Source organism: Patiria miniata, unplaced genomic scaffold (genome assembly GCF_015706575.1).
Source record: "Patiria miniata isolate m_02_andy unplaced genomic scaffold, ASM1570657v1 HiC_scaffold_29, whole genome shotgun sequence".
Classification (NCBI taxonomy): domain Eukaryota; kingdom Metazoa; phylum Echinodermata; class Asteroidea; order Valvatida; family Asterinidae; genus Patiria; species Patiria miniata.
In genome coordinates, this window is record NW_024037068.1 from 11,561,837 (window position 1) to 11,575,643 (window position 13,807).

A 13,807-nucleotide genomic window follows, 5' to 3' on the forward strand; every position below is an offset into this window, starting at 1 on the left:
TGTTTTCTTCAAATGAATGAATGTATAGAGGCAGCTATTTACTGCGTTTTAGTGTCAGCATATTGATGTTGATTGCTATAATCACAATAATCATTCTCTGAATCTATAAATAAAATGAGACGGATACAAACAAAGAGCTAATAAAAGCACCAGGTATAAATTAAAGGAGATTAAGCTCGATTTAGGCTAGATGAAATTATTTTCACTCTACCACTCTTGAACTAGGAGTACTTGGTTGTTAGAAATGGCAACTCAGTCGATATACTATTTCTAATTCTAAGAGTAAGAGCGTATTAAAAATAATAATAAAGCTGTGGCCAGCAACTAACCTTGCGTATTAAGTTCAGCATGCACAATTCGAACGGCTTCTTCCATGTCTAGACTACTGAAAACCTCGAGAAGACCCACAACCGCATCCTGATCGGGAACGTGATCCTCTCGCTTGAATGAGAAATATAACTTCAATACTTGTTTCGCTGGATTAGCCATTCCTCGGCGAAGCGTAGCAATCAACTTGGTTCCCTGGCCAAACAGCTCTTCAGCAAGACGCATCGTGTTGCTCCGGCCGCCACTTTCGTACTTCAGAAAGCGTGAAAACTTCTTCACTGTTTCCTTGGAGAGACCGCCGAGACCGCCATCAGTCTCTTTACCGGTGTTATCTGTTAAAGCCCCTTTTAGTTCTTCCTTTATTGTCACGGAAATTGAAAGAATCGGTAAAAAAGTAATGAGAAAAACCAATCGCAACATTTCATTTTCCAATGACGACAGCTTAGTCAACTTTTTTGAAACGCTTAATAAGATCTTACCCTGCAGGCAGCGCAAATCCCAGCATTCGACGATGGGTTCTATAATAATGTAAGGAGAAAACAACGAGGTTTATCTTGCGGAACGGAAGCTTTTCATTCAAAATTAAATGGTAACTTGAGATGATCAAACGTTTTTAAATAAAACTCTCTGTCTGCGGATGGTTGGAGAAACCCAAAGCCGCATAGCGTCCTCCCACCGGGAACGCATTGTAGAGTTTGTGCACAAAAGCAACCCATCCCAAACCGTGGCAGTTTTGTTTCCCAATAAGATGCAGACCTCAATGTTGTAAAATTGGGAGATCGGGTATACTGCTTCTGCATATTTTGACGGATTTCAAACTAAATTTTGTCAAAAGTATCAGTAGCCCAGCCCCAACATGTAACATGACGAAACTGGGGTCAAAGGTCATCATGTGATCACTGTGGTCAAAAGGCTGGTTCTTTTTTACTGCTCACAAAAATTACTTGGTACAATAACGTGACTCCTGCATGAATACGAGGGGTGCAGTGCACTAATTCAAGTGAGAATTTCTACGCAAGCTCTTTAGCATATAAAGTACCCCAACACCTTCTTTTGAAAACGGAGATCGTTTGGCTTTAAATACGGTGGAATTGTGTAATATAGCCAAGGATCAACTCCAAGGTTTTGGGGCTTCCATCTGAGGGTAGGCTTGATAAAATTACGGTTGAAAAACGGGTCCTGTTTGCATGAGAAAGTGGAAGGATGCCACTTGTAAAATGGCTACATGCAGGCTTGGGAACTATCACTTTTCGGGAGGTGATTTTGTTTTAGTGTGATTATTTAAAAATGTAATTGGCTAATCGTCCCAAAGTTGAAAAGAAATGAAAAGATGAAGGACAAGACAATAATATTTTGTTTGTTTGAGAAACCCCAGTGTTGTCGGCTTGCAAGTTATTCGGCCCTCAACTTTGTTGATTTTACACTGTTTTCAATGGAGCTTGAATTAGTTCAGTGCACGCTATACTCGGTGGCCAGCAGCTTCCGAGCTTTTTCTTATCGAGCTTGTTTGTAATGTTGTAGACAATGCTTCAGGCAAGATTATTGATTCCGAAGCGCAAAGCAATTTGACCTTTACTTCCGATGTACCGGAGTGCAATGAGACTTGAATAAAACTTGAAAACAAAAGCAAATTTACTTTATTATACATATTATGCAAATGATCAGTAAGGAATGTCAAACATAAAATAGGCCTGCTGACGTCATTACCTGAAAGGGCGCCCTCTAGCGTTATCAAACCGGAAGTTATAGTAGGGAGAATTTGAAAATGATCAGTATTTTCTTTCCTTTAAATTCAAATCCCTCATCTGATCCGTAACCAACGAGTATGATTGTACTTCATAGCACAAATGATGTCAGGTACAAATACAATGGGGACCTAGGGCTTCCAAGTGCTGTGACGTCATAAAACCGGAAGTTAGATGTTATTAATACTTACACGTACACACTACTTCTTATTTCCGTATTTTCAGAAGTTCTTTTCACACTCTAAGCACTCTAAACTGAACCAGTATTCACGTTGCACATTTTCATTTATGATGTCATCAAATGGAAATTACGTGTACCTGTTCATAAATTGTATACTGAAATGAATCATACCCCAAATGTTCAATGGATTTGTTTTAAATCAAAACAAATGGTACCACCGGTTAGCTAGGTTCCGACAAAAATAAATACTCACAACTTAACGGTGCAATGTGTAATGAAATTGTTTCTGGTCGATCACCCTGCGTTTTTAACTCTACAAACGCAAATCTCTTGTTTATAACGTATTCGTTATTCACAACACCGAAACGTCAAAATTCCCAAACTGTACAATCTTTATCGCCATTTTCCTCCACAAATATCAACAAGCTTCAGAAGAAGAGGCAAATTAATGGTTTAGCTCAATTTGTCTGTTTATGCTTATCAAAAGCGAGATGTCTTTACCAGAGGAATGGTAATAGAATAAAAACTTACCTGGTGGCACATCTGACATGATTCCTCTTCCTGACGCTCAGGGATTTCCGCTGATGGTGAACTTCTTCCCTGTTATAAAAACAAATCGTGGCAAAATAAAAACTATAAGTGACATGATTATGGATTTGACTTATTTTGTACTGTACTTTGCAGAAAAAAATTCATTTACGAGAAAAAAAATAAAAAGTGTGAAAAACACTCGATTCTGTGACGTTGGTATACATTATTAAATTTAATCACAGAGAACGTTGTATTTTTTCTTAAAGTGCTATTTCGCTTACTGTTTCGTCCGATTTTCATTTAAATGTTTGCCAAGGCATGGCGTTAAGTCTTTTTTAACGTTGGTTTCATGAAACGGAAAGTCGGACTGTTGAAACTTACTTGCTTTGGTCTGACGGAGAGACGAACTTTGTGTCCCTCCCAGCTTGAATCAGCCGAATCAGCTTTGAGTTGGTAAACAAAGCTATCGCATCCTGGTGGTGATTTGTCAGGCTGGTTTGAAACACTTGCTGTCGCTCCATCGTTGGTCTCCCGAGTGAGGTCAAAGGTCACAGAGTTTGTTGGAAATTGCCACACAGATGTCTTCAGGATTTTCTGTTCCTGAAAGATGAGTTTGTTTGTTATCCCAATAATTTTTGTGCTATCTGTGAGCTGATATGCGACGGCATTCCCTCGTCCCTATTTAGAACTAATATGTTAGCAAAGCGTGACGCCATGATGTTTCAGACCAAGTGTTTAGATTTTCTATTTGCGCGATATGACATAGTTTAACATTGGCCCCGTATACGTTTACATTTATCACGGCCTGTGTAATCAAAACATATCGATTTGATCTGCAAAACATCAAATTTGTAGCGACAGACATTACATTTCCTGAAAGATGATGCACTCTGTACGTTATGTTTGGCTTTAAATTGTGCAAAATGAGCAAGTAAACTTACAGGAATCAGAGAATCAAGAACTATTAAATTGGTAAATGCTACCTTTGGTGTCTTCTCTTCCATTTCCCAGCCAGTCTTAATGTTGTCAATGGTTGCGTTCACATCTCCCTGGTTGTAAAAGACTTGCAAGTCCCTATATGCGTCAAGTGGCGTAGAACCCAGGTCGTTTTCCATGGCAATGACTTTCTGTTTGTGGTCAAAATTACATGCATTATGAATGGTACTGTAACGGACAGTCTATGCACACTTTTGTTGTCATTGCTTTCTAGCACTAGTGCTCCGGCGGAGGGGTTCCGGCGGTGCGCACCTGACCTGGTTTTGGGTTTGGCTAGCGCGCGCTCCGGAAATAGGCTGCTTAAGTGGGGTTCTTTTGTTCACTTTCGCGGGTAGGGCTTGGCTCGATTCCAGGGTTGGGTAAAGTTGCTACATTTGTATTCATTTGTTCAGACTGTGTGCATGTCTATGCTGGGAATTGATCAGTTGCAGTTCTGGTAGCGCTGCGGCAAGTTGCCCGCAGAATCCGCTTGGCGAAATAAATGAGATCTTCCTTCAGAGTTAGATATCCCGTCTGTGTGTCCCCTTTTCTTGCGTTTTGCTGGACTTGGCGGACAAGAGCCCAGTAGGATCCCGCGACATTACAAACGACTTACCAACGGATACAGGGTGAGTCAAAAAGAGCGAAACCCAAACCCCAAAAACGTATTTCATATTTTAACAAAATATGTAGCACTAAACATAATGACGACTGGAAAGCCAATTTAATAAGCTACTCTTAGATGAAAAAAAAATACTCAAATTGCTCAATCCGTCCAAACAATATCACCATTGGAACGCAATGACCCTAAAACCTGTTTTTACTCACTGAATAGTTAAAGGCCTATACGTTCATATCCCGATGAAATTGATCACTGTCTTTGCACGAAATAGGTTTGTGATCATCAAACGCTAACTTGATTATATTGTGGAAACAGCATGACAATACGTTCAAAGTGAATGATATATTTTATATGCCGTGTTCAACTTTGCTAAATACCATCTCTTAAATCACTGAACCAAAACCGAAACTTAAAACCTAAGACTAAGAGAAATCATTTGCATATAGTTATACCTTCTCAGCAACTGGGTCATTGTTCCAAACGTGAATCCGTACAGCATAACGTGCATCGGAGGGATCGTAGAGGCTTCCAAATGCACCAGTCTTCATCATCTTAGCACTCGCCTCACACGGTATGCCATCCGCTACGAAAAGGTTGAAATGCTTCAAGAGAAGTACCATCTTGTTGTCTCGCCGAAGAACCATCGCACCATCCGTCTCTGCATCTAGTGCCTGCCAGATTTTGGGGGTTCCTTCATTACTATGGCACATACGAGTACTGAGATCCCATTCGTTGCTGGCGTGGTGGGGAAAGGAAAGCACCACGCTGTCCAAGAACTCCCGACCTGTGGGGCCGCACTGGATCATCGGTGACAGAGCGACATAGGGAGGATTTACTCCATCAACTGGCGGCGCACTCGGGTCGACAAAAACGTACACCTAATACACAAAAATATAACATATTGAAACTCAGTCCTAAACATACAGCACAAGCACTTCATCTAAGGTGCAGTCAGCAGATACCCATAGAACTGTATTGTCGAAGACATTGACAAAACTGGTCGAAAACAAATAGAGAATTAAAACACTGTCTGCTCGATGAACAGAACATAGGGGTTTTTCGCATTATTTTTTTCTAATGAGTTTAATATGCTTTTTTTTGTTTTGAACACGGTTCTGTGATTTATTAAGCTGCTCTTGTATAGGACTTTAATGCACCTTTAAGATAACGTATCGGTACCCATGATGACGTCATCATAACATCACTCAATTTGTGTCTGTAACGCCTGTCCATGTACATATCGAGTTCCAACCCAATCGGACTTACAGTTCTCTAGCTATAACATCTCAAAATATACACCGTTAAAATGATGTAACAAGACCACTGATGACGTCATCATGACACAACTTTTCTAGAGCCAACTTAACATAAGGGTCTTTGTCTGTGCCTAGCTTTAAGTCAATCTGATTGCATTTTATGTCAATTTTTTTATGTAGAATAATGTTAAAAGTTAAAAAAAAATAATAAAAATCAGATGATGACGTTACCATGACGTCTTTTCGAATTTTGCATATTAGTAATAGTATCTATCTACCATCAGGTTTCAAAACGATCGGACTTACCACTGTATGTGTTTTAAAAATTGCATTTTTGATGACGTCATCATGACGTCACACACTTTTCACGTTTTGTGCATACATGTATTCCCTAACAAACCCATAACAAAAAGGAATTTGGAGTTTAGCATGTTGCGTTCGTGAGATATGGCGCTGAGCTTCAAAATTCCAAATATATATATAAAATCACTTGATGACGTCATGATGACATGACCTCAATTTTCATCAGGGTCTATACCTATATACCAATTTTCAACCCATTTGGACTTTTAATCATGTGGATATACAATCGTAAATTATACACCTTTAAGATAACGTCCCATGACCTTTGATGACGTCATCATGACATCATTTGTCTAGGGCCAACTTAACCTTCGGGTTTTCGTCTGTGCCTAGTTTAACAGGGAATGTACAACATTTGCTTTTGCTGTAACTTTCAGAAATAAATGGTTTTAGAAGAATAGTATGTTATAGCAAATATTGTTACACTGACTTGTTTTACGTTTTTGCTGGAAAAACCAAGAAAACCAATCATGTTCTTGAAGTCTGCTTCCCTGACACCACTTAAGATGAAATGGAGCAATTTACAGATGTTGGGGATTATTAGGTCAGAGAATTAGTCTAGCTGGCTTGTACGCCCTCACAGGTGTGTAATCAATTGCAAAGAGAATGCGAAATAACTAAATATGAAATATTAGCAGCAGTTAAAAAAAAAAGCCAGTTTTCCTCCAGCGCTGGTCGGCCGACCAGCATTTGAAATAGTTACACGAATACCGCTTTACTTCAGAATGTCAGCACACCAGAAGCCATGATTTTACAGGATGCTTTAGACTGTAATTCCCTAACAGTCCAGTAAAAAAAATCGTGATAATTTGATCATTTTTTAATGTTTGCAAATGTTGTATCTTCCCTTTAAAGACAATATAATTGCATTTCATGTCGAATTGTGCTAGAACCAAAAACATAAATTGTAAAAATATTAATATCAAATCAGTTTATGACGTCATGATGACGTCACCTGGGATGTTGCAAACTAGTAACACTATAATCTACCCACTAAGTTTCAAGACGATCCGACCTTATGTGCCAAAAAATAATTATGTATTTGATGACGCCATCATGACGTCACACTTTCGTCACTTTTTTGTGCAAATATGTATGACCTAACATATCCATACAAAAACAATTTTGAATTTAGCATGTTGCGTTCGTGAGATACGGTGATAACCTTTAAAACTTCAAAAATCTATATCAAATGACGTCATTGTGACGTCACTTCGATTTGTACCTATAACACATCCCGGTCTACCTACATACCAAGTTTTAACCCAATCAGACTTACAATTCTCTTGGTTGGGACCAAAAAGAAAGAAAAAAACGGAACAAAACCAAAGGCTTTTCCGCTTTTAAGCTTTTTACCCATTCAGCAAAATATTTTCAGTAGGTACATGAATGTCACTCATCATAGTCCTGGAAAATCTACTACCCATGTGGCGCACTTCTCTTTTGTTGCATTTTAACACTATACTTGCTGCCCCCCTTGCAAAATTTTCACTCAGCTACTTCACAATGTGCTTCTGAGAATGCAACTGACAAAATTCAAATTTGCCACTTACACAGGATGTTTATCTCTTGTATGCAAGGTCACTTAAAGATAGGCGACCAAAGCGGTTGTCACTCGAATTGTGTTGTACGGAGCGTGGGTACAGTCCAAAAATTGAAAAAAATTGTCCATGGATTTCAGAAATATTTTAAATCCCACAAAATAGGAAAAAAATAGCCCGTGGATCTCATGAACGTTTCTAAGTCTCAAGAAAATAGCAAAAATTAGTCCATAATAAAATTACTAAGTCTAAAAAAAAAATTAGACGAAAAATAGTATGCAGTTTGGAAAATAGAAATAAAATTGGATGGCGACAAGAAAAATAGGGATAAAATAGAGCATATGTACCTACTTATTTGGGGTAATATAGGATAAATATACTTTATATCTATTTTCTAGCAGAATATAGGCCATAAACCTTATTAAATAGACAGAGACGCGGCCTATAAAATGTTCATGGCGAAACAAAAGGTGCAGCATAGGGACAGAATTGTGCATTTTGTGAAAAAAGTATAAAACTTTGCATGTTGGTTCTTCATGCCATGAGAATTTTTTTCAGATATAGAGGCATTTCATATCTGACCCCTGGTGACCTTTGAAGGGTTCAATGACCTTTGAATACTCTATTATACACATTGTTCTTGAAAACATCACTTTACTATGACCTAAGTAGTTGTAAAGTGTTCATACAATGTAAATAACGACCAAATGCGAAAAAAATTTCACAATTGATTCTGCACTAACTTTATTATAGTTATTTACACGATATACCCATTAAAACCCCAATTTTTTCAAGCCCCGAGTCATAATGTTAAGTGACTCATGCTATGAAAAGAATTTTACATGTAGGGAATCTCATATCTGACCTCTGATGGCCTTCAAGGGGTCAATGAACTTTTCATATCCTATTTATAGATATTAAGAGGATTAAATATTCAAAACACCACTTTTTTTTATTACCCTTATCTAAATTTTGGGTATTCTTGACATGATATAAATTTATGTAGGCATTTCATATTTGACCTTTGATGACCTTTGCGAGGTCTATGAACTTTGTGTATTCTGATTGCCGTTATTTATCATGTTTAATCTTCCAAATGCCATTTTTTATGACTGAAGTCTAATAAGAGCAAAAAGGAGTTTATCTTACTAATTATTCTACAGTGTGTCATGAAGTCAGACCCCGAAGTTTTTTTTTTTTTGCATGACCTCCAATCTCAATTTTCCTATTTATAAGGGCAGACGCAAACGTGAAAGAATATAAGCGACACATCGGACAAGCATTACTCACTTAAAGTGACCATTGTTCTATGTAAAAAGGTTAAAAAGTAGCTATCTAAGTCCAAGTGGATACAGCAGGGTGTAATAAGTACACTTTTTAGTTAATATTGCCTGACAAATGTTCATTTTCCATTACAAAACAGACTTACAGATGTCTACTCCAACCTTCATCATATTGCGTCTGTCAATAAAACAACGAGAAACGAGGTCAGAGGTCACCTCAAAATTGTTTGTGGGTTCTGAATTTATAACATGGCTGTCAACTAATGGGTGCAATACCGTTCTTTGCACTATTGGCGCTTGGGTCACACAAAAACGGCGTTTTGGCGAATAAATATGATAAACAACGGCAACTAAGATATACAAAGTTCATTGACCTCTCCAAGGGTATCTATACATCAAATATGATGTCCCCACATCTGACAATTCTTTTCATGGTACCAAAAGTCAAGCTTTAGACTTGGGTCATGAAAAATGTGACATTCACGATTATGAAAATCTTATTAATATCCATATGTAGGCTGTTGTTTTACAAAGGTCATGACCTCTCTTAAAGTGACCAGAGGTTGAATATGAAATGACCTATATATGAAAATTCTCTTTACAGTATGAATACCTTTCATTTAGACATGAATTGTGAAAAAAACATGCGGTTTAAAGAATAAATCTTACAAATAGCTATAAACAGGTTTACAAAGATCATTGACCTCTCAAAGGTCACCGGAGGTAAGATATGAATTTTTCCATTTCTGATAGCTATTTTCATTGTATGAAGACCTATGACATAGACTTGGGTCATTGGAAAGTGAACTTTTGAAGAACAAAAGTTATGAATAGTGTATGCAAAGTTTATCGACCTCTAAAGGTCACCAGAGGTCAAATATGAAATATCTCCATATCTGAAAAATGTGTCATGGCATGAAGAAACATCATGCACAGTTTCATGCTTTTATCACAATTTGCACAATACTTTAGCATATTGTGGCTATGCCACACCACTAAATAGAAAGTGCAGACCAGTTATACTCCCCATACATTCGCCGCGCCGGCCACATCTGGATGCTCATTTACACAGTTTTGTGACCCCTGCACTTGAGGGGTTGTTGAAATGAAGTGTCCATCTTCTGGTCTTTGAATTTGTATTTCTGAAAAATTTGGTATGAAGTTAATTGGACCACAAAGTCGCTCAATTTTGAAATGCAGTGCGAACAAATACACAATTAATCTTTACATCGCCCAGCCCTGATGTGTGTATCCAGCATGTGTGTATCACACGTAACATGGCCTCTCGCACACTCTGAAAGTCCCAGATCAGAATTCACCCGGAATCGGAGCCATTTTGACCCGGAAAAAAGGGTAAGGTCCCGTATGATCCAAATTCCAGGTCAAAGAGTGCACGTCCGTATGTGAACATGTGTCGATCGAAAATAAGCTTTGACTAGAACTCAATATAACCGAGTAATATTCCTGAACATAGTTCTTTACACTGTCTCAAAAACAATGTAGCGATGAGCTTTAGGACAGTGTAAGGGTGATCTTTTTGAGAGAAAAACAACACCTTTCTATCTATTCCTAGAAAACTTAATTTAATATCATTGTCGATGAAATTGGCCAAGGAAGGAAAACTAAAACTACTACTACTTTAAATATAAGCCATTTTGACCGTGCCCATTTTGACCATTTTGTTTTGTTGAGCAAAATAATAAGTTTTGTTGTTGTGTTTTGCTGAGCAAATTCATGCACTCAGCTGCAAAAAAAACCCCGGCTTATGTGTAAAAAAGCCTTTACCATTTGCGGGGGGCCTTTGGCTAGTGCATCCCGAGGGATGTACAGGTGGACTTTGTACTTTTCCAGAGTGAGACTTCCGCCCCTCTCGTTGATGTATGCGATCGCAATGTATGGCAATTTGAAAGTTCTTTGGAGTAGCTCAGCTTCGGTGAAACCCGCTGTCATTTTACAAAACTCTTCTAGTAATGTCTCCAAAAGGTTTGGTTGAGAAGAGGTTTCTGAAAGGGAGAAACGGACATGTAATAATGGATTGTTAAAAGCAGTTCAAACCCCACTTCGCCAGGCTCTGCTGTTGGTTGAAAAAAATTTCAAAGCAATTTGAGGAGTTAATTACCGTTCCCTTCCTTTGTGTCAACACTTGAATCTGGCTGAAATTGACCGGTTATTCTTCTTTTCTCCTGGAGCAAAGATAAACGACACTGTTTTGAGGTAATATGAAAAAATTTTGAAAGCAAATTCCGTTGCTAGCGCTTCCGACCGTAAATACGTTGTTTTATCATTTTAATTGAACCCTCTCCAACAGTCTCCATATAAATCAGCACTCAGAATATGATTCTCTTTTGACAGCAGATTTGCCTACTTGACGTCGTGTTCCAATAGATGGGTAGTCTTTGTAGTATTTAACGAATGCCGTCAAATATTAAGACCATCCTCTATGACTGTTGTCTTCCGAACGTTTTCATTTCAGGTGGAATAATGGCATAGGCTTAGTACCTAGTACCAGCCATATCTACACTCATAATAAAACGGTCTTTTTCTTGAATCAGATGGCTCGGTTTTTGTTTCTTTTAAGGTGTATTTGTTCAAAAGTTCAAATTATTTTTGACGGCTGAAAGCGATGTTGTTTTCTGTTGATATAGGCACTCAGTACATTTATACCTAAAGTTTGTATGTAATTTGACACAGTTATTTATTCAACACAACATTTCCAAATACCATGGGCAAACTGGCAAAAAAAAATATAGTGGGATACACCAGATCCCCTGGGTTGACCAGACCCAGCAATGAATAGGGCACAATGCATTGTGACATTGCTGCATCTGAAAACGGGACAAATATCTGCTTGTTCATTTTTAATAGGCCTATAGGGCCTACTCCATATTGCTTTTGTTGCTAGTGGTTTTTCGAATGGTTTTTCCATATGAATCGTCTTTTTGGGCTACGTAAGTATTTTGACGGCTGAGAGCGCTGTTGTTGTCTGTTTATATACGCACTCAATTTAAAAGTAGTACATTTATAGGTAAAGTCGATGAAATTCGGGGGCGTGGGGGATGTCTAATCCAGTTGTAGGCATATATACGAACTGAAAAAAGAGTGTTTGATGAAGACAAATGACACAATTATGCACATGGTATATTATGTTAGTCCAAAACCACTTTCGTCTTTTGACCTTAAAAAAACCCATTTTTTTATTAAAAAATCGACACAAAATTGGTAATACAGATGACATTTTTAATATACCATTTTCTTTCTATAGGCATGCATACGGAAGCGTACTGAAGCGTAGAAAGGCCGAAAGAAATTAAGAAAAGTTAGTTCCTATCTCGCCGCGGCGAATTACTATCTCGCCGCGGCAATTTATTATCTCGCCGCGGCGAATTACTATCTCGCCGCGGCGGGTTACTATCTGGCTGCGGCGAATTACCATCTCGCCGCGGCGAGTTACTATCTCGCTCAATAACTTACTATCTCGCCGCGGCGACTTACTATTTTGCATCGGCGAGCGTCAGACACGACGAATAGCGATACTCCTTGGGTCCTATGGAACGCCAAAGAGGCATTTAATGTGATCAACGAATCGGCGATGCACTTTATCGATAGGCAGTGGCGTTTTGCAATCGATGATTGACTGTCACAATCGGTGATGGATTTTTGCGAGTGATGATGGATTTTTGCGATCTTTGATCAACATTGGCAAAACTAACACCCTAATCACACATACAGGGCTGGATTCTATAATAACGCCTCTAGTACGTCCGATAAAAGAAATAATTTATGTAATGATAAAGTTGTCCTTTCTTGTTTGTTAAGAATAAATTAGGAAAGAAAACGAAGTTCAGTGGGCGGCAACAGGTGATTTATCCACTTGCAATGCCAGGTCCATTAGCGTACGGGATGAGGACAACCCAACCAACTATTCAACATTATAATTGCATCTCTCAGAGGGCAGAAAAGTAATTACTGTAATGTTCCGCCTTGCGATTGTTACGACCGATTTTGAATGAAACAAGCTCAAATTACCGTTTTACAGACATTTTGATGTTCGCGGGCTAAAATCTTTTCACATCAATTTCCCCCGTTTTTAAGGGCGTATCTCAGAGGCACTTTTGGAGTTTCTTTCCCTATCATGATCCTACTATTCAGTATTTTTCATTACAATAGAAAAATAGGCTTTGAGTTCGTAATTTTTCAATATTTTTTAAGCGTTACGAATATTAATAAGGTTCTATCCATATGGAATGCAGTTACAAAGTTTACGACTCCCTCCTCAACGAGTTCTCTACCAATTCAATATTAACTTTTTTGGTTGGTTTACATTGGTCTATACAGAGGCCCTCGCGAAGTCATGCAGCGTCACGCTAATTAATATGCTAATAACGCGCATGTCATATATACGTCAACGTTGCGGCAAAACCGGCCACTGACCATGTTTTTTTTGCTCGGCAAAATCCGAGCTTGACCTCGGTGAAAGGAGATGTAACACAAGCGTCTGCAACATATTAAGCTTAAAATTCGGAATATTGTAAGTGTTCAACTACTCGTGAAATAACAACTTGTGAGGATTCCTAGCAAAAAAGATTGGGGAATTACATTTAGAACGATTTTCCCCACTTTGCGCCTTTTAGGTCAGCTTAATCGGTGACCAGTATTGACGTTTCTGCATCGTGAAAGTTCATCAACGATAGCAAAGTTCATCACCAATCGCGAAAATCCATGACCGATTGCGATATTTCAAAACCGATTTCAAAAGTCTATCACGCCCGCCCCATAAAAAGTTCACACGCCCAGTCCCCCCCCCACTGAAAATGTGGCATCCGTAGAAAAACACCTCAATATGAGTTACCATGACTACCTTGAAGAATATGGGTCTAAGTCATTTTTTTCCGGCGATTTTCTAAGAATTTTTTTCGCGAGTGGCTGTTTATTACGGTTCCTTGGAAATTGAATAGTGGTAGTTTGTTATCCCGCGAGCGCGAG

At 38.5% G+C, this 13,807-nt stretch overlaps 1 protein-coding gene across 1 annotated transcript; it reads right to left on the reverse strand.

Moving 5' to 3' along the window:
* Positions 1-324: 324 nt before the first annotated feature.
* On the reverse strand, positions 325-10,818 carry LOC119735169 (netrin receptor UNC5B-b-like). Its single transcript, XM_038208874.1, has 7 exons — positions 10,610-10,818; positions 4,834-5,259; positions 3,768-3,911; positions 3,166-3,384; positions 2,785-2,853; positions 807-845; positions 325-684 (listed from the first exon to the last, which is right to left on the reverse strand). Exons 1-7 carry the CDS (start codon positions 10,772-10,774, stop codon positions 325-327), a joined length of 1,422 nt encoding a protein of 473 aa, XP_038064802.1. The 5' UTR covers positions 10,775-10,818.
* Between the last annotated feature and the right edge of the window lie 2,989 nt (positions 10,819-13,807).

Excerpts from the sequence above, each read along its gene's own strand:
- LOC119735169 (XM_038208874.1), bottom strand. The coding sequence starts at position 10,774 with ATGACAGCGGGTTTCACCGAAGCTGAGCTACTCCAAAGAACTTTCAAA. Across the intron at positions 3,385-3,767 it reads TGGAAGAGAAGACACCAAAG|GAACAGAAAATCCTGAAGAC; the intron begins GTAGCATTTACC and ends CTCATCTTTCAG. Across the intron at positions 2,854-3,165 it reads TCTCCGTCAGACCAAAGCAA|GGAAGAAGTTCACCATCAGC; the intron begins GTAAGTTTCAAC and ends TTTTTATAACAG.